Source organism: Entelurus aequoreus, linkage group LG03 (assembly GCF_033978785.1).
Source record: "Entelurus aequoreus isolate RoL-2023_Sb linkage group LG03, RoL_Eaeq_v1.1, whole genome shotgun sequence".
Classification (NCBI taxonomy): Eukaryota; Metazoa; Chordata; class Actinopteri; order Syngnathiformes; family Syngnathidae; genus Entelurus; species Entelurus aequoreus.
The window spans coordinates 8,857,953-8,877,464 of record NC_084733.1 but is presented as its reverse complement, the minus strand read 5'-3'; the positions used below and the strand labels follow the sequence as shown (position 1 = coordinate 8,877,464).

The 19,512-nt window shown below is 41.1% G+C and overlaps 1 protein-coding gene across 1 annotated transcript; it reads left to right on the top strand.

Annotated features, from left to right (window-relative positions):
* The first annotated feature begins 215 nt into the window (after positions 1–215).
* LOC133646091 (kelch-like protein 28) lies at positions 216–17,817 on the top strand. The gene is made up of 6 exons (XM_062041090.1): positions 216–388; positions 1,123–1,410; positions 1,499–2,136; positions 2,220–2,663; positions 12,624–12,832; positions 16,969–17,817. Exons 2-6 carry the CDS (start codon positions 1,123–1,125, stop codon positions 17,130–17,132), a joined length of 1,743 nt encoding a protein of 580 aa, XP_061897074.1. The 5' UTR covers positions 216–388; the 3' UTR covers positions 17,133–17,817.
* Positions 17,818–19,512: the final 1,695 nt, after the last annotated feature.

Here is a 19,512-nt window from a genome sequence, read left to right as displayed (position 1 = left end):
TTATAATTGCGTGATTAGATCGATATGGTGTAGTCTACGTCTGTGTTTATTTTTACAAATGTCTCGATCAGTTATCGTTGTGTTCTTCATATTGTTTTATTTCAATAGTGTTATATTGCATACAAACTAAAGGAATAAGTCGCCGTAAGTCAGACACAGGAAGGCTTTGATGGCAAACATGAACAGCTTTTATTTTGAAGGTAGCGGAAGCGTGTGTGCGCTGTTTACTCGCTCGTTTTTAAAGAGCTCATCTGTAGCTTTGTAGCTAGCTTGGCAATTGCTTGTTTTCCTGATTCCCACCCGGGGTTCCCACTCGTCGTCGCTGCTGAACTCCATCACTGCAAAATCGAATACCACAGCAGCTAACCAGGCGGACATTACGTTCCAGGTTGGTTTTACTTGTGTCGCAACGCAACGCAAGTCATTAGCGGACAACTAACCAAAACGTTATGTTTGGTGTCAGTCAGCCATGTTACTGTGTATATCAATCAATGATGCAGCTACTACCCGGGTTTATTTGTATCAGCTATTTTCTGCTGTGTGCCGAATACCGCAATATAATTAGTTTTTTATCGATATGTAATATTTGTGACGATTCATAATGTCAGTGCAAGTGCCAACGCACGGTCGGCAGGAACGTTTTTAATGCTAAAATCGTTGGTGTTTGAATTTACCCTGTGTGCTTGCTAGCGCAGTAGCATCTACTGGTGTACAGCTAGCATGGCTGTGATTATTTGATTATTACCATGCAATCGTACCAATAACGCCTTTTTAAAAAGCAGCTCTTTTCATTGTGGCAGAATTTCACTGACACGCTGCAGCGTTAGACGTTTTGCTATTATTACGGTTGATTAACATCGTTAGCACTGACTGATCATGCTCGCATAGAAGCTAACACCAATGCTTTGCTGTAATTTTACCAATGTAACTATCAATATCTGGGAGCAAAGCATATTTTCCTAATATGTGGTGTGTTTTTATCATGGTATACATTTTGATAATATTTTTAGGCTTCTCACATAAAATCATGTTTAAAATCAATTGACTTACTGCTAAACAATAACACTCATGGTACAAAATGTCAACATTGCTCTAATTTATGTACTTCTGTTGTCATGTCAGATGGATCAACAGGACCAGGCCTATATGTTTGCCCGTCTCACACGGCCACATTCTGAACAGCTGCTGCAAGGTCTTCATTCTGAACAGCTGCTGCAAGGCCTTCAGCTCTTACGGAAAGATCACGAACTATGTGACATTGTGCTCCGTGTGGGTGACTCTAAGATCCATGCCCACAAAGTAGTGCTGGCCAGCATCAGCCCTTACTTCAAGGCCATGTTCACGGGTAACTTGTCCGAAAAGGAAACGGCTGAAGTCGAATTCCAATGCATTGACGAGACTGCCTTGCAGGTAGGCTTGGAGCCAGTTAAAAATGTGCTCACCAAATTATGTTCTAATTTTAACTAATGACTTTTTTTTTTTTCTTTACTCCATGTAGGCCATTGTTGAGTATGCTTACACTGGCAAAGTGTTTATCTCCCAGGAAACTGTGGAATCTCTGCTGCCAGCAGCCAACCTACTGCAGGTCAAGCTAGTACTAAAGGAATGTTGCTCCTTCTTAAAAAGTCAGCTGGATGCTGGGAACTGTATCGGCATTTCCCGCTTTGCAGAGACATATGGCTGTCATGATTTGTGCCTGGCTGCAACTAAGTTCATCTGTGAAAATTTTGAGGAAGTTTGTCAGACCGAGGAATTTTTTGAACTAACACGAGCTGAGTTGGATGAAATTGTGTCCAATGACTGCCTTAAAGTGGTGACAGAGGAGACCGTTTTTTATGCCCTAGAGTCGTGGATTAAATATGATGTAACTGAACGACAACAACATTTAGCTCAGCTGCTGCACTGTGTGCGCCTTCCACTCCTCAGCGTCAAATTTCTCACTCGTTTATATGAAGCCAACCATCTCATACGAGATGACCACGCATGTAAGCACCTGCTAAACGAGGCCCTCAAATATCATTTTATGCCTGAGCACCGGTTGTCGTATCAGACTGTCCTGTCTGCACGACCCAGGTGTGCCCCGAAGGTGCTGCTGGCAGTAGGAGGCAAGGCTGGACTGTTTGCCACCTTAGAAAGGTAATAACTCTTAATATAATGTCTGCATTTTCTCAATTGTATTTAATTCAATCTCAATGTGTATTGTATTTTCTCTCTGGCAGCATGGAAATGTATTTCCCTCAAAAAGACTCATGGATAGGACTAGCCCCTCTCAGCGTACCCAGGTACGAGTTTGGAGTGGCAGTGCTTGACCATAAGATGTACGTGGTGGGTGGCATCGCGACACACATGCGTCAGGGCATCAGCTACAGGAGACATGAAAGCACAGTGGAGAGCTGGGACCCAGAAAGCAACACCTGGTCTTCGGTAGAGCATATGGCAGAGTGTCGCAGCACACTTGGGGTAGTGGTCCTGGCCGGAGAGCTGTACGCACTTGGAGGCTACGATGGCCAATATTACCTCCAGTCTGGGGAAAAATATGTCCCCAAGTTGAAGGAGTGGCAACCTGTGGCGCCCATGACCAAATCTCGCAGTTGCTTTGCCACTGCTGTGCTGGACGGCATGGTGTATGCCATTGGAGGATATGGACCAGCGCATATGAACAGGTACTGTTGCGGTTGTCTAAATTTTGAGGTATGTCCATTTTCCTTGTCTATTTAAGAAACCAACACCGCTAAGATGTATAAAATACAAAAGCAGTTACAGTCATCGAAGTAATAATAGAACAGTCTAATCAGGACTATACCTTATTTAATGAAGTAGTGATATGCCTCAATAAATGCCTCTCCTCAAATACCCGCCTAGGAGGAAAAAAGTAAGTCAGCGGGGACGGCGTGGCGCGGTTGAGAGTGGCCGTGCCAGCAATCTGAGGGTTCCTGGTTCAATCCCCACCTTCTACCAACTTTGTCACGTTTGTTGTGTCCTTGAGCAAGACACATCACCCTTGCTCCTGATGGGTCGTGGTTAGGGCCTTGCATGGCAGCTCCCGCCATCAGTGTGTGAATGGGTGAATGTGGAAATATTGTCAAAGCGCTTTGAGTACCTTGAAGGTAGAAAAGCGCTATACAAGTATAACCCATTTGACCATTTACCATATAATAAATTAATAGGTAGGGGTGGACAATAGTTATTGGGAATTATGTTGTCACACCGATAATCCCTGGAGCCCCCCAAGAAAACGCTACAATGAGGTTATTCGTAGATGGTTAGGGCAGTCTTTCTCAAATAGTGGGGGGCGGGGATGCAGTGCGATGCCAACGGGGGCACATGTGACCTCGGGGAACATGCTCTTTTTTGCCGTATCAGAATATGATGAAGCGTATGTAGCGGTGGGAGACGAAAGACTGGTGTGTTTCCTTTAATGTTAATACGCTTACAATGTTATGCAGAGGCATAGTTATAACAATTTTATAGACAAATTATACTATTTATAGTCACGGTGGGGGGTGAAATATTTTATTTTTCTTTGGGGGGCATAACAGAAAATATTTGAGAAGCACTGGGTTTGGGTGAACAAATCAAGTGCTCCTACCTCGTTGGCTGTTCTAAAGAACCTCTAAGATCATAGTACCTCAATGTGTAAACAAATTGATTGAGACTTTTATTAGTAGATTGCACAGTACAGTAAATATTCCGTACAATTGACCACTAAATGGTAACACCCCAATAAGTTTTTCAACTTGTTTAAGTCGGGGTCCACGTTAATCAATTCATGGTACAAACATGGCGTTGGTCTTGCGGAACTTCACTACTCATCCGAGTAAGACATCCCTTGTGCCACCCAAACCAAATGCCCCGCAAAGACTTTGTGAGGAAAGGGGGGAAAAAAACAAAAAACACCTACTTTGCGAGGAAAGGGGGAAGAAAAACATTTAGCTTTGACACATCAGACCTCACAGTCACTGGTATCCACACTGAAAAAGAAGCTATTGGTCCTAAGTGAATGCAGGGCCCGGCGGTAAAAATGTGCAAGAAACATTCTTGTAAGTAATGTAGCCTCCTGACAGGAGCAAACAGAGTCTGACGCTTTTGTTTTTCACTTTATTGCGACTTTAACATGCCAACAGCAACCCTTGGTACACTGTTGGCACTGTAGCGCTAGCTTACCCAGTAGCCACGACGAAAAACTACACATCACTCATGACTTTACTGTGAGTGAGGTTGCGTTCAGGAACACCCGGAATTTTTGATCATCAAACATTACAACTCAAGTATACGTAGTGCATCCGGGAGGTAGGTAGTCAGTGCTTCACCTTTTCCACATTTTTTTATGTTACAGCCATATTCCAAGATATAATAAATTAATTTGTCCTCAAAATTATATACACAATAAACTGACAATGTGAAAATATTCACCACTAGGATGTTCATATATTCCCATTTAGATGAAGAATGACTTATAATCCTCACAAATAAAAGGGGGGTTGGAACCAAGCATCTTTTCATGTTGTTCTCGCCATTTTTTGGTCTAAATTGACTGTCAAAGTGTACCCACTTGTCGGAATACGACTTCGTCCTTATACTATCCAGGTGAGCGGCATTATTTATGATCTATGAAAAGTAGACAGTTTTATGTCTTCCACAGCTCCTCTACCACATGGGGTCCCCCAGGGCTCAATCCTTGGCCCAATTTTATTTGCGCTTTACCTTCTCCCCCTTGGTTCTGTTTTCAGGAAGTACGGTATTGCATTTCATTTTTATGCCAATGATTGCCAGATCTACTTTGCCATGGCACAAAATACCACGGTCCAACGTCTTATTGACTGCCTGCAAGACATCAAAGCCTGGCTTTCAGTTTACTTCCTGAGCCTAAATGAAAACAAAACAGAAGTTATGTTGTTCGTTCCAAGTCGCTCTCCCTCCCCCAATGTGGACCTCTGCACTCTGTCCCCGTATCTTAGTGACTGTCTCACAAACCTGGGGTAAAGTTTGACTCAGATTTTAAGTTTGAAAAACAAATCAGCAGCGTCATACAAAAAAGCTTTTATCAACTTCGCCAAATAGCGAAAGTGAAACCGTTTCTGTCAGGACATGATCTTGAGAAATTAATCCACACCTTTATCTCGACTCGTCTTGACTACTGCAATGCCCTGTACGTTGGCGTTAGCCAGGCCTCCCTCGCCCGCCTGCAGCTCGTGCAGAACTCTGCTGCTCGTCTGCTAACACAGACCCGCAGGCGTGAGCACATTACCCCTATACTAGCGTCCCTTCACTGGCTCCCTGTGCGTTACCGAATACATTTTAAACTTCTACTTTTTGTTTTTAAATGTCTAAACAACCTCGCTCCAACATATCTCTCCGACCTCCTTCAGCCTTACTGCCCCCGCCCCCACCCCCCCTACTAAATGGTAACACCCGAATACGTTTTTCAACTTGTTTAAGTCGGGGTCCACTTAAATTGATTCATGATACAGATATATACTATTTTCATAATACAGTCATCACACAAGATAATCATCAGAGTATATACATTGAATTATTTACATTATTTACAATCCGGGGTGTGGGATATAGAGGGGGGGGGGTTAAGTTTGGTTGGTATCAACACTTCAGTCATCAACAATTGCATCATCAGAGAAATTGACATTGGAACAGTGTAGGTCTGACTTGATAGGATATGTACTGCAAGTAGTGGACACACAGAGAGAGATCAGAAATTATAAGAAAAAGTGTCTACATTTGATTACATTTGATTATTTACAATCCGAAGAGGTATGATGAGGAAGGGAGGGTGTTAGTTTAGGGTTGAAGTTGCCTGGAGGTGTTCTTTTAGTGTGGTTTTGAAGGAGGATAGAGATGCCCTTTCTTTTACACCTGTTGGGAGTGCATTCCACCTTGATGTGGCATTGAAAGAGAATGAGTTAAGACCTTTGTTAGATCGGAATCTGGGTTTAACGTGGTTAGTGGAGCTCCCCCTGGTGTTGTGGTTATGGCGGTCATTTACGTTAAGGAAGTAGTTTGACATGTACTTCGGTATCAGGGAGGTGTAGCTGATTTTATAGACAAGGCTCAGTGCAAGTTGTTTTACTCTGTCCTCCACCCTGAGCCAGCCCCCTTTGGAGAAGTGGGTAGGAGTGAGGTGTGATCTGGGGTGGCGGTCTAGAAGTAATCTGACTAGCTTGTTCTGGGATGTTTGGAGTCTAGATTTGAGGGTTTTGGAGGTGCTAGGGTACCAGGAGGTGCATGCGCAATCGAAAAAGGGTTGAACGAGAGTTCCCGCCAGAATCTTCATGGTCCTTTTGTTGACCAGAGATGAGATTCTAGACAGAAATCTCGTTCGTTGGTTGACCTTTTTGATTACCTTGGTTGCCATTTTATCACAGGAAAGATTAGCCTCTAGAATGGAACCTAGGTAGGTCACCTCATCTTTCCTGGTGATAACAATGTCACCCACTTTTATAGTGAAGTCACTGACTTTCTTAAGGTTGATGTGGGACCCAAATAGGATGGATTCTGTTTTACCCAAGTGTATGGATAGCTTGTTGTCAGCGAGCCAGGTGCAAATTCTACAGAGTTCAGCACTGAGGATTTTCTCCACCTGTGACTTGTCCTTACCGGATACCAGCAGGGCCGAGTCATCCGCAAACAAAAACAATTCACAGTCGCATGCTGATGACATGTCGTTTATGTATATTAGGAACAGTAAAGGCCCTAATATACTGCCTTGGGGGACTCCACAGCTTACTGAGAGGGAGGGGGACACGGTGCCGTTCAATTCAACCACCTGTTTCCTCCCCTCCAAGTAAGATTGCATCCAGCTCGATGAGGTTTTATCAAATCCGATTGCTCTGAGCTTATCCAACAGTATAGCGTGGTTAACGGTGTCAAAGGCCTTCTGAAGGTCCAGCATGACCATGCCGCAGTATTTGCCCGCGTCCACCTCATGTTTGATGTGGTCGGTCAGATAGAGAAGGCATGTGTCAGTGGAGTGGTTAGTTCTGAAGCCGGATTGGAATTTGTACATGAGTTTATTAGTGGCAAGGTAACTATCGACCTGTTCATAAACTATTTTTTCCATTACTTTCGTGACAGAGCTTTCGTCGCTGCTGCTCCCAAGCTCTGGATTGGCTTACCTTTGAGTGTTAGACAGGCCTCCTCTCTTCCTGTTTTTAAATCGTTCTTAAAAACATACTTTTATTCCATGGCTTTTAACACTGAGTGATCTCCATCCTGCTATGGCGTCCCACAATGCACCTGCTGTGAACCTGTTTTTATGTTTTATTTATTTTTATATCGTGCTCTGTTTGTGTTGTGGTGTGCTTGCTCGTTTCTCTTGTGTTATCTATTAACCTGCCCATTGTACAGCACTTTGGCTACCCCTGTGGTAAATTTTAAATGTGCTTTATAAATAAAGTGGATTTGATTTGATCTAGAATAAAGTTTGACGAGCAAGAAAATGAGGAAGCAGCTGATTAGTCAGTCATGTCAACATAGGCACACAAGCTCGTGATCACGGCGCCGTTAAATAGATTGTCTGCGTTGGCACTTATAATAACAATATCACTAATACTTGGTTAATATTTAAGTAACAACATGTAAATTGAGTATTGTTGGAGCTTTTTGGGCAGAAAAGAGGACCGCCCATTTGCTCCACTGTAGGCAGGCTTTTATTTATGATAGATTGCATTAAAAAAATACATCAGTCATGTCTTTCATAATGATTGTGAACGATGGACAAAATTCCAAAAAAAAGTGCAGTTCCCCTTTCAGTACTGATTTGGGCACCATTTAAGCACCTGCACCGGTTTTTTTTAAAGTTCCAATTTGCTACTAGTATTGGCTAAAATCTGAACGATATATATCCCTAATCAGAACATAAACTTCACTGATTTATTGCTGTGATGTTTGCTTTACTGTAGTAGGGATGTCATATTTGGTCAGCACAAATCTGCATGTACAGTTTGTCATATCCACCTTTTGATTGACTCTGTACACAAACTACAGTCAAATCTTCATTTGAAATAAAAAAAGATTGTAAAATATTTTTGTTATCAAAATCATTGAATCAATTAGTTCAATTTCATTTTAATACCACACATTTTTCATACACAGGTAAGTGGCAAACACAAAGTGCTTTATACAAGAGAAAGAAGAGAAGGAAACGCATTACAAACGCAAAAACACACACATACACACAAAGCTCTATTGGCAACAATGAAAAAAAAACATTGCATGATGGCACTGAAGATTTGAGGAAAAACACCACCTTTTGAGGCGTCCACACTGGAAAATAACAAAATAATGCCATCTAAAAATAGTATGAAACATATAATAAAATATATATTAAAAAAATAAAATTTAAATAACACAGTAAATTAATGAAAACAACATTGAGAGAATAATACTAGTGATAATAGCAATAAATAAGATAGAAAATAAAATAAGAAAAAACCGAGTTCAGCATGATCAGTAAAAAGCCTGATTAAAAAGGTGTGTCTTTGGACTTTTTAAAATGTTTTTCTCTCAGTCATTTCTGCAGTCCTGAGGCTCACGCAAGCTGTTCCACAGCTGGGGGCCATAGTGGCTAAATGCTGCCTTTTGCTTAAAGTTAAAAGGCCAGTGGCAGAGGACCTCCGGATCCGCGAGGGTTGGTACGGTAAAAGCAGGTCAGATAGATAAAAAGGCGCAAGGCCATTAGGACATTTAAAACTAATAATATAACTTTTAAAATTAACCCTGAAGCAGACGGGGAGCCAATGCAGTGATTTTAAAACTGGTGTAATGTGCTCCTGCGCTCTGGTCCTTGTCATTCTTGGGAAGAAGAAAGGTATTGGTATCGGCTTAAAAAATATTGTACATCCCTAATAATAGGCATTTTTTTTTCATAATTTTACAGGATTATCTGTAAATTTTATGGGGAACATGATTGAAAGGATACTTAAGAAATAGAAGTGGACATCGGCAAGTAAATAAACTGCTCTCCTTTGCCCTGTCATCTCTCTTCGAGTAATAGTTATTTATCTAATAGAAGTTGCAATTAAGTGAAGGGTGTCAAATGTTGCAGAGAAGTGAAGTCAAAAGTGGTATGGTGGTAGCTGAAGTTTCATTGAGTGCCTGCAGCCTCTAAGACTTCTGCTGTTGCTGTGGATCTCCAGTGTGCACTGTCTCTGTTGCTCGTTTCCTAGACTCCCGAATACCTTTGAGAGTTTCTGTTTGGACAGAGACTCTCTCGAGACGCTTTTTCCCCTTTCTCCCTATGGCTTTTGTGCATGTGCTTCAAGCAAAACAATCCCTGATTGCTGATGTTCCTGTGAGTCTTTATGGAACTTATTCCATTTGTAACCATGACCAAATACACATTTGGAAGCCGTCAGTTTACTGCTGTAATGCTTGGTGTGTTTGTTTGATTTTAAAACATTACATTTATGTTATTACCATACAGCAGGGATGTGCGGTCATGAGGCACGTGAAGCAGAGCCTCTTGTCATTATGAAAAGAGAAAAAAAGAATAATAAACATAAAATACAAATGTGCTCATTAAACTGTGCTATTAATGTATTTTTGGTTCGATCAGAATCTGACAGTTTTTTTTTGTTTTTTTTTAATAAAAAAAATCTCAAGGCTGACTGGTTTGCTGGCTTTTCTGCCCGCTAAACTGAAGCTGAGGACGTAGCTTACTGGCTGTGCTATTTTTCAGCATGTGTCCAATATAAACATTTATACACCACCACTTTCTAGTTTGCACTCAATCGGCAGCCTTAATGTATTGAATGTAATGATGATGATGATTTTTGCTAATCGGTTTATTTAAAGGCCTACTGAAATTAAATTTTCTTATTTAAACGGGGATAGCAGATCCATTCTATGTGTCATACTTGATCATTTCGCGATATTGCCATATTTTTGCTGAAAGGATTTAGTAGAGAACATCGACGATAAAGTTCGCAACTTTTGGTCGCTGATAAAAAAGCCTTGCCTGTATCGGAAGTAGCGTGACATCACAGGTTGTGGACCTCCTCACATCTGCACATTGTTTACAATCATGGCCACAAGCAGCGAGAGCGATTCGGACCGAGAAAGCGACGATTACCCCATTAATTTGAGTGAGGATGAAAGATTCGTAGATGAGGAAAGTGAGAGTGAAGGATTAGAGGGCAGTGGAAGCGATTCAGATATGGAAGATACTGTGAGAGGCGGGTGGGACCTGATATTCAGCTGGGAATGACTAAAACCGTAAATAAACACAAGACGTGTGTGTGTATATATATATATATATATATATATATATATATATATATATATATATATATATATATATATATATATATATATATATATATATATATATATATATATATATATATATATATATACTCTATTAGCCACAACACAACCAGGCTTATATTTAATATGCCACAAATTAATCCGCATAACAAACACCCCCTCCCTCCCGTCCATATAACCCGCCAATACAACTCAAACACCCGCACAACACATTCAATCCCACAGCCCAAAGTACCGTTCATACAGCACATATATTTTCCCAAAGTTACGTACGTGACATGCACATAGCGGCACGCACGTACGGGCAAGCGATCAAATGTTTGGAAGCCGCAGCTGCGTACTCAAGGTAGCGCATCTGCTATCCAACTCAAAGTCCTCCTGGTAAGAGTCTCGGTTCTCCCAGTTCTCCACAGGCCAATGGTAAAGCTTGACTGTCATCGTTCGGGAATGTAAACAATGAAACACCGGCTACGACGTAGCCGCTACGTCTTTGTGTTGCTGCAGACAGCCGCTAATACACCGATCCCACCTACAGCTTTCTTCTTTGCTGTCTTCATTGTTCATTAAACAAATTGCAAAAGATTCACCAACACAGATGTCCAGAATACTGTGGAATTTTGCGATGAAAACAGACGACTTAATAGCTGGCCACAATGGTGTCCCAATATGTCCGCGCAATCCGTGACGTCACGCGCAAACGTCATCATACCGAGACGTTTTCAGCAGAATATTTCGCGTGAAATTTAAAATTGCACTTTACTAATCTAACCCGGCCGTATTGGCATGTGTTGCAATGTTAAGATTTCATCATTGATATATAAACTATCAGACTGTGTGGTCGGTAGTAGTGGGTTTCAGTAGTCCTTTAAATACAGAAAAAACACACTCAAAGGCGCTGTAGTACTCTGACTTACCACAATGTGTGTGAGTCACCATGAAGTGGGGGTGAACGTGAGCTAGCAGGTGCCTGTCACTATAAAAATAATAAAAAATTTAAGTCAGATTCAAGAAAAACACATTAAGGACCACTGCATGAATGGCTGCCATTATGGAAGAAGCTCAAAAACCTACCCAAACTGAAATTTTGCAAAAAGTGATCATACAATAGTACGTTTTTATAGAGAAGGATAGCCGCATTTACTTCTGATACAAATAAAAGATAAGACCACAAATGTTTTTTGATTTTGTTAAAATAAATAATTGAGAAGGTGCTAAGTATTTGATACTAATATTATTATAAAAATGAATTACTTGTCAAGGTCAAAATATGTCACTGCTGTACAGGTTAAACAAGACCATTTACGAGAGCACATCCCTCTGCCAAGGCCAAACAATAATGCCAGAGAGGTGTACAGTCCATTGTAGCTTAGTAGCTATTCATTAGTGCAATAATAAAAATAAAAAAATTATCAAGATACATTACAAATGTAAAAGCAGTAAAAACCCACAAATGTAATTGTGGAGTTTACAGCGGGTACCAATGTATAATTGTTTTTTTCAAACCAAAACTATAAGACCGCTACTAACGGCTGGCATATTTTAGCAATGGTGTTACTTTTGAAGGGTAAATAACTTCTCAGTGAAAGTGGGGTACATTCACTGCTCTGATACTGTTTGTGTCGCTGTTTCATAATGGTCATCTGCTATCTATTGGATTAAAAAGTCACTACATTTTACGTATGAATTGAATAAATTGTTAGCAAATGTATATATATATATATATATATATATATATATATTTTTTTTTTTAACAAATAGCTGCGCAAGAAAGATATCCAAACCGTAATTCCATTCAATGAGCAAGCAGGAAAAAAAAACTATTTGGTCTAAAAGATTAAAATCATCCTGAAATGTTTGTTTACTTAGTTCGATGGTGGTGACGAAAATCGATGTCAAGCGTGGCGTGGCAGTCCTCCGACTTTGTCTTTTAGTGGGCTATGAGGTGTCACTTGCAGGCAGAACAAAGTCTTCCCTAATAAACAGTGTGGCGCTTCACAGTCAAATAACATAGCTGTATCAATCACATATTTTTCTTAAATTGACACATCGAGGCTTCAAGAAACACTATCACATCTTGTGTTTCATAAGGCATCTATGCTTCGGTATCGTACGACCCATCATTAGCAGTTACCAGTAGTGAGAACAGATTTAACAAATACATGTCTATATGTCACAATTGTAAGTTAAACTTTGTAGCTTTTGAATGTCTAACTGTATTTGCTTTATTCTCTTAATTACCCGCTCTATATTCATATGATACATTTAAGGGATCAAAGAAATGCACTTACACTTGTGGATTAGGAGTAAGTAAGTATAAACTACTGTGCGTCATCTTTACACAGTGTGGAGCGGTACGACTCGAGCAAGGATGCCTGGGAAATGGTAGCCCCCATGGCAGACAAGAGGATCAACTTTGGCGTTGGCGTCATGCTTGGTTTCATATTTGTGGTGGGAGGACACAATGGAGTCTCTCACCTGTCCAGCATCGAGCGGTATGATCCCCATCAGAACCAGTGGACAGCCTGTAGACCAATGAATGATCCACGCACTGGTGAGTAAGCGTCACACAGTACAAGGAAATAATGTGCTTTTACTTTTTTCTCCCTCTAAAAATAACAGAACCACACATTTATTTATGAGGCTTGTGCAATTTTTGGAATTCAATTTGAAGAATTAGAATTTGAATTGAATAGGCTCAACTGCACCAGATGTTGATTTGGAATTACAGGAAGTAGAATCATATAAATTTCAACTCAGAGAAAACCCTTTTAGTCAAGTAACCGTGAGATTTATCTCTTTCTTCATTTGTTCATGAATTCATGACCTTTTTTTTGTTTTTAAATATTTGTCATCAAAAAACCATTACCAGACAATTCTATTATTAGTTTTACTTATTGTTTAACTACGCATCATGCATTTGTTGTTAAAATGTTCTTTAATTTGTTAAAGGTGAGGCAAATGACTCACTTAGCCTAACTTGATGTTCCTAACACGCTGTCACTTCCCTCTTTAGCCTTGTCTATCTTCCTTTTGGCTTGTCATCCACATACTGTACACACATAGGCTTTTTTCCATAAAGAAAGAGCTTTTGATGATTTCAGTGGACTTTCCTGAATTCCTGGATATCTATTTCATAGATATAAACCTAACCCAACGTGAATAATATGTTTAATGCACGTTTATGCAGTGGTGAACAGACCGTAGTGATAGGTCGGTTGCAAATTATCCTTGGCTCTTAGTCATCTGTTTTGAAGTGAACGGGCCCCCGAGGGATGTAACATTAAACTGTATTATAATAAACCGCAATAAAACCTCAGACAGTAAGAATTACCATTTTTTCATTTAAATTGTTGTAAAATTGTGATTGATAACCACACTGAGTATTTCACAAACTGGTGACTTTGCTCATTTACTGGAGAAACAAGCTTTAGCCAGGTCTTGCATTAGCTAGCTTAAAAGGGTCATATTAGGATTTTTTCTACATTTAAAACACTTCCTTGTGGTGTACATTACATAATGGTGGTGCTTTGGTGAAAATGTTGCATAGATTTTTGTTATACAGACTATATCCAAGCCGCTCTCTCTCTCTTCAGAATGCGCCGGTTGTGGGTGGTCTTTGTGTCCGCAAACCGCGCATCTCTAGTTTGGGGTCATTGTCCTGTTGGAACACCCAACTGTGCTCAAGACCCAACCTCCGGGCTGATGATTTTAGGTTGTCCTGAAGAATTTGGAGGTAATCCTCCTTTTTCATTGTCCCATTTACTCTCTGTAAAGCACCAGTTCCATTGGCAGCAAAACAGGCCCAGTGCATAAAACTACCACCACCATGCTTGATGGTAAGCATGGCGTTCCTGGGATTAAAGGCCTCACCTTTTCTCCTCCGAACATATTGCTGGGTATTGTGGCCAAAAAGCAAATTTTTTGTTATTTTATATTCTATTATATTATAGTGTGTGTGTGTGTGTACATCATCATCGGCTGTCACCTGAAACGAGTATGATGATCCTCCTGGTAGCAGTGTATCCCTTTTATGGAGGATGCCTGTGCGTGACTTAGTTTAACGTGGGGAGACTGGTGCACACACAGTCACCACACGATCCTTGACAGAATCGGGTCAGGGTCCAGTGGCATGGAGTCCAAGACGACTGGGGACCCTTTTCTGCTGCAGCCTTCTTCCGCCATCGCAGCCGTTGTGATAGTTCTTAAATCTGCCTGCTCCGCCGTTGAGGTCTTCACCGTATCCCTGGCTAGGGGGCAGTCAGGTACTAGGCCTTTGCCAAGGGCCACCCGGGGTAACAGTAGTAAAGGGGTTAACCTCTTAGTGCCCCAAGACCCCTTAGAGGAGCTTCCACTGCCGGATGCACTTTAACGTCATGCCCAGGTTGTTTGTTTGTTTGTTTGTTTGTTTGTGTGTGTGTGTGTGTGTGTGTGAGACAAACGACCAGTTAGTGTGTCAAGTGTGACGTCATGCTGGCTGCCGCTAGCCTCTTTTGTCAGCAACATTGAGGGACAGAAGTTAAGGGTTCCTAAACACGACTACATTTTATAACAACACCAGAAGAAAATGCTAGATTTGTTGCTAGCTTTTTTTTTAAATTAAAAAAAGTCATTAAAAGTCTGATAACACTAGAAGAAATCTCAACAAAGTACATTGTACAAAAAGCAGCAACAATTGTAAATATGGAAAAACGTTAAATATATATGTGTTAACACTAATTCATCATAACAGATTTGTTTTAAATGTATGTACATATATTTTTTTGTCTTTATTAAGAAAATCACATCATTGCAAATTACTTGATGTCATGGTGACCACGCTCCACCGCCACAGGTATCTTGGCAGTTTAGGGGATACCAATAGGATCCCTTTAAATGCTAACATGAAAACAAGAGACTTTAAAGTATTTCCTGGTTACAAACGACGTACCCCAATCTAAACTTAGACAAACACATTACTGTCTGAGCAACAAAGAAATTAAAATATTCTCATTAAATTAACAAGCTGGGTGCTCCTAAAACAGAGTGATCGATCTCTATTCTAAGGAATATGAATTCCTATGTTTTTCTACTAGATTTGCCAGTTTTAATTTTGTTGTTTAATGTATTGGTATATTGTATTCTTCTACTGTAAATACAATGAGTAATTTAAATTATTACTCAATCATATGAGACCTTTTCTGGGTCTTTTTTTGTCTTTTATCATTAGATAATTGTAGCAATCTGATCAAATTTGGGCATTAAGCCACATAAGCATTTAATATAATTTTACATGAGATATTAATTGTACACATAATATGGTAATGAACAAGTGTGCAAAGATTAGTTTTTACAATGATCAGATTTGATATTTGTGGTTGCCGATACGTTTCAGGGACGATCTATACGTTTAAAACGATTCAGTGAGTTGTAATCCATTCAGTAACATTTTAAGCAAAAAAAAAATTTCAAGCAGTGTGACTGTGAAATAAATACTGGATACTGGACACTGAAGGTGAAGTTTCCTATAATGATTTAATTTTTTGTAAAGGAATTTTGTATTAATGAATTATGCATACAAACAAGTAAACAACAAATAATGGCTAATGCATCACATCTTATTTTAATAAAGTGCAACCGACACCTTAGGTTGAATTAACAAAAAGGAAACCTTTTCTGCTCACATTTTCAACATTTAAGTAATTTTTAAATAGAACCAGAGTGACTAACATTTTATGAGTAGATTTACCTGCTAAATAAAGTTACCCGACCTGGCCATACAGTATTTGTTCTCCACCCTGGCGTCTTCGATGAATGATAGCGTCCCTGGTGTGCGGAAGTATATATCCCCCCTTGTCCCTGTCGACTGTGTTGGCACCTCGCTTCCTAATTTCCATAGCCTTCTTGATCCATATTTTGTACTTACAGGATTTGTTTCTGAATAAATGATTTCTCTTTGGCTGCCAGTTGTTGTCGCTTCATGTTGTGTTCCGGAAAGTCTATGCATTGCCGTGCGTAACTTGCTGTGCTGTCAATTCCGTTGTGTCAATTGCGGCTTGAAGTTGTGTTGCGGCTTTGTTATTGTGTTGTTGTTTGTCTTAATTGTGACTTTTGCAATCGTGCTGTAACTGAAAGTTTTTGTATTGTAATTTATGATACTGTCTTGTAGCGTTTTCATTTGTTATGACCTTTTTAGACCACCATAGGTATCCTCCATTTGTTTTGATGAAGCCACAGACGGGGAAATGGACTTATTGTTTAATGTCCTTACCATTGAAAGTGCTAAACTTCATATAAAGTATGCTGTTCCTAAAACCACTGTTTTCCTTTTTTTTGTCATCGATAAAATCGATCAATTCCCTTAAACGATCTTGGATCAATACCTATTTCCGGAAGGCAAGGTGGATATAGTTGAAATTTAGGAATATATAAATTGATCTATTGCAATATAGATGAATTGTTACAACATATACTACAAGAAAATATCAATGTTTGTGATTGTGGATATGGTCTTATTTGAAGTGTAAAGATTTAGTGGTGTCACCACCAACTCCAAGGCTGTAAGATGTTAGTTGTCAGCAAAATGTAACCCAAAGTTCTGCATTGACCGTAACATTATTTGACCAAATTGTAATCTACACTAAGATATGACAATTAGCCTTTATCAAAAAAATATATTATATTGTACCTGATGATTGTATTGCCTTGCAGGTGTTGGCTCAGCTATTGTGGACAATTACCTGTACGTGGTGGGAGGTCACTCAGGATCCTTTTACTTGAACACTGTCCAGCGCTACGATCCCATTTCAGACCGCTGGTTGGACTCGAGTGGAATGATCTACTGTCGCTGTAACTTTGGTCTGACTTCCCTTTGACCCATGGCCCAGCCAGCTAGCACTTAATGAGACACCTTATTAGACACAACGACTCTTCCCCCCCCGCCCCCGTTGGATCCTCTTCCTGTCCCACATTCATCCTCCTGGTGCAGAGGATTGCCAAACACCAGCATGATTGGCGTTGGACCTGCTGAATGGATGGATGGATGGATGTGATGGGCTAGTTAGTTAGCCACGGGGAATATAGGCAGGGGGATGTGGCTACAGAGATGAAGAGTTGCACTCTTGTGCCGACAAAAAAGACCTGATGATCATTTGCCGGCCACAAAAGAGACTTCTGCTCTAGCTGCTGGAACACAATGAGGACTTGGAGCCATTTCCCAGAGGATTGGGGAAGAAACCTGTCACTTTTATTTAAATATTTTTGTTACTCTGACCATTTTTTTTTCCTTCCATGTCTTGTAATACTGTTTTCTAATGTTCCTTGCTGCAACAAGGACCATGTGTTCAACTTCTGGAGAACACCGTAGTTTGCTTGTGACAATGTGTTTGTAGATGTGTGTGTGTCTGTGTGTATGCTCAAAGGGATATGTGCATGTCGCTTTACTGTAGTAGTGATGCCATATTTGGTTAGCACAAATCTGCACGTACAGTTTGTCATATCAACATTTTGATTGTTTCTGTACACAAACTACAGTCAAATCTTCATTAAAAATAAAAAAATTATTTAAAAAATGTTTGCGTCATCAACATCATTAAATCAATTGGTTCGATTAGATTTTAATACCACACATTTTTCATACACAGGTAAGTGGCAAACACAAAGTGCTTTATACAAGAGAAAGAAGAGAAGGAAACACATTACAAACGCAAAAACACACACATACACACAAAGCTCTATTGGCAACAATGAAAAAAACCATTGCAAGATGGCACTGAAGATTCGAGGAAAAACGCCACCTTGAGGCGTCCACACTGGAGAATAACAAATAATGACATCTAAAAATATTAACTTTTTAAATACACCAATGGTGCAACTGGACACATCCTCAGTGATGTAACCTAGGATCAAAGGGGGTTTCGGGTCTTTCAACAATCAGACCCCCTCCTCTAGGCGACCCAGCCAAGGTTGATCAGGCCCCAGCCTGTGTCCAGGTAGCGCTCTGCCCTACATGCCACGCCTCTCCCCTCCTGATCCACAGCCACCTTGATGCCATTTCTGCTGCATCAGTGGCTAACTTTATGTCCCTTTGCTGGCTGGCCCCTGTGATGCCAAGCATTTTGTAGGCCATGCAGAGGGATTTGCCCACAAACCCTTGACATCCCACTTCAATGGGTTTGCATATCGCTCGCCACCCATTGCTCCAACACTCCTCCACAAGCTGAGAGTACTTTGCGCTCTTCCTCTCATTGGCCTCCTCCAATCAGTCCTACCAAGGCACTGTGAGCTCCAAAAGGATTACCTGCTTGGAGGCCACTGAGGTAAGCACAATATCTGGCCTTAGTGTTGTTTTGGCAACCACGTCAGGGAAATTCAACTGCTTGTCCAGATCAACTGACAGCTCCCAGTCGCGTGCTGTTGCCAACAGGCCAGAAGAGGTGTTCCGGGCAGCCGTTGTTGACTTCTCCCCAGCTCTGATGAAAGCGGTGCTCTTCACTCGGCGGAGGCTCTTACTGTGACTGATTGCCCTGCAGATGGAATCAGCTATGGTTTTCACGACCTGGTCATGTCGCCAGCGGTACCGCCCTTCAGCCAGGGCTTTTGGACAACAGTTTAGGATTTGCTCCAAGGTTCCTCTCCTCTGGCAGTGTCTCCACCTTCCCCCAGGTGAAGAGGTTGGATGGACTTGGCAGCACGTCGTAGACCGCTTGGATCAAGAACTTTATCCGATGGGGTTCGGCTTTCCAGAGCTCGGTCCATGTTGCCTTGCACTCTGGTGCTTCTTCCCATCTCGTCCAGGCGCCCTTTTGCCGCATTCCCGCCATCTGGCAGGCTCGCCTTTCCTGAACTCCTGCTCGCACCTCCTCGAGGATCAATGATCTCTTCCTTTTCCCCTGCGCCTTATCATTAGCGAGGTGTTCTTCTGCTACATAAGCGAGCTCTCCCCTGCGCCACTGTTCTCACCAACACCCTTTGCCGTAGCCTTGACTCTGCGTCATCCACAGCTCTCCGCTTCTGCCCCGTCCTGACTTCAATCCCAGCCTGGGCAACCTTTGTGTCATTGGACTCCCGATATTGTAGGAGCTCCCTGGACCACGTCACCATGAACTCCTCGCTCAGGCTGCTGATGGGGAGCTTCAGCTTGTTATTCTGCCCTTTTAGAGCAATGCTGCTCAGGCTTCGCTGCAGTCCCAGCCACCTGCGCAGGAACCTACTGACCCTCATCTCAAAGTCTTCCACCGTTGAAATGGGGACTTC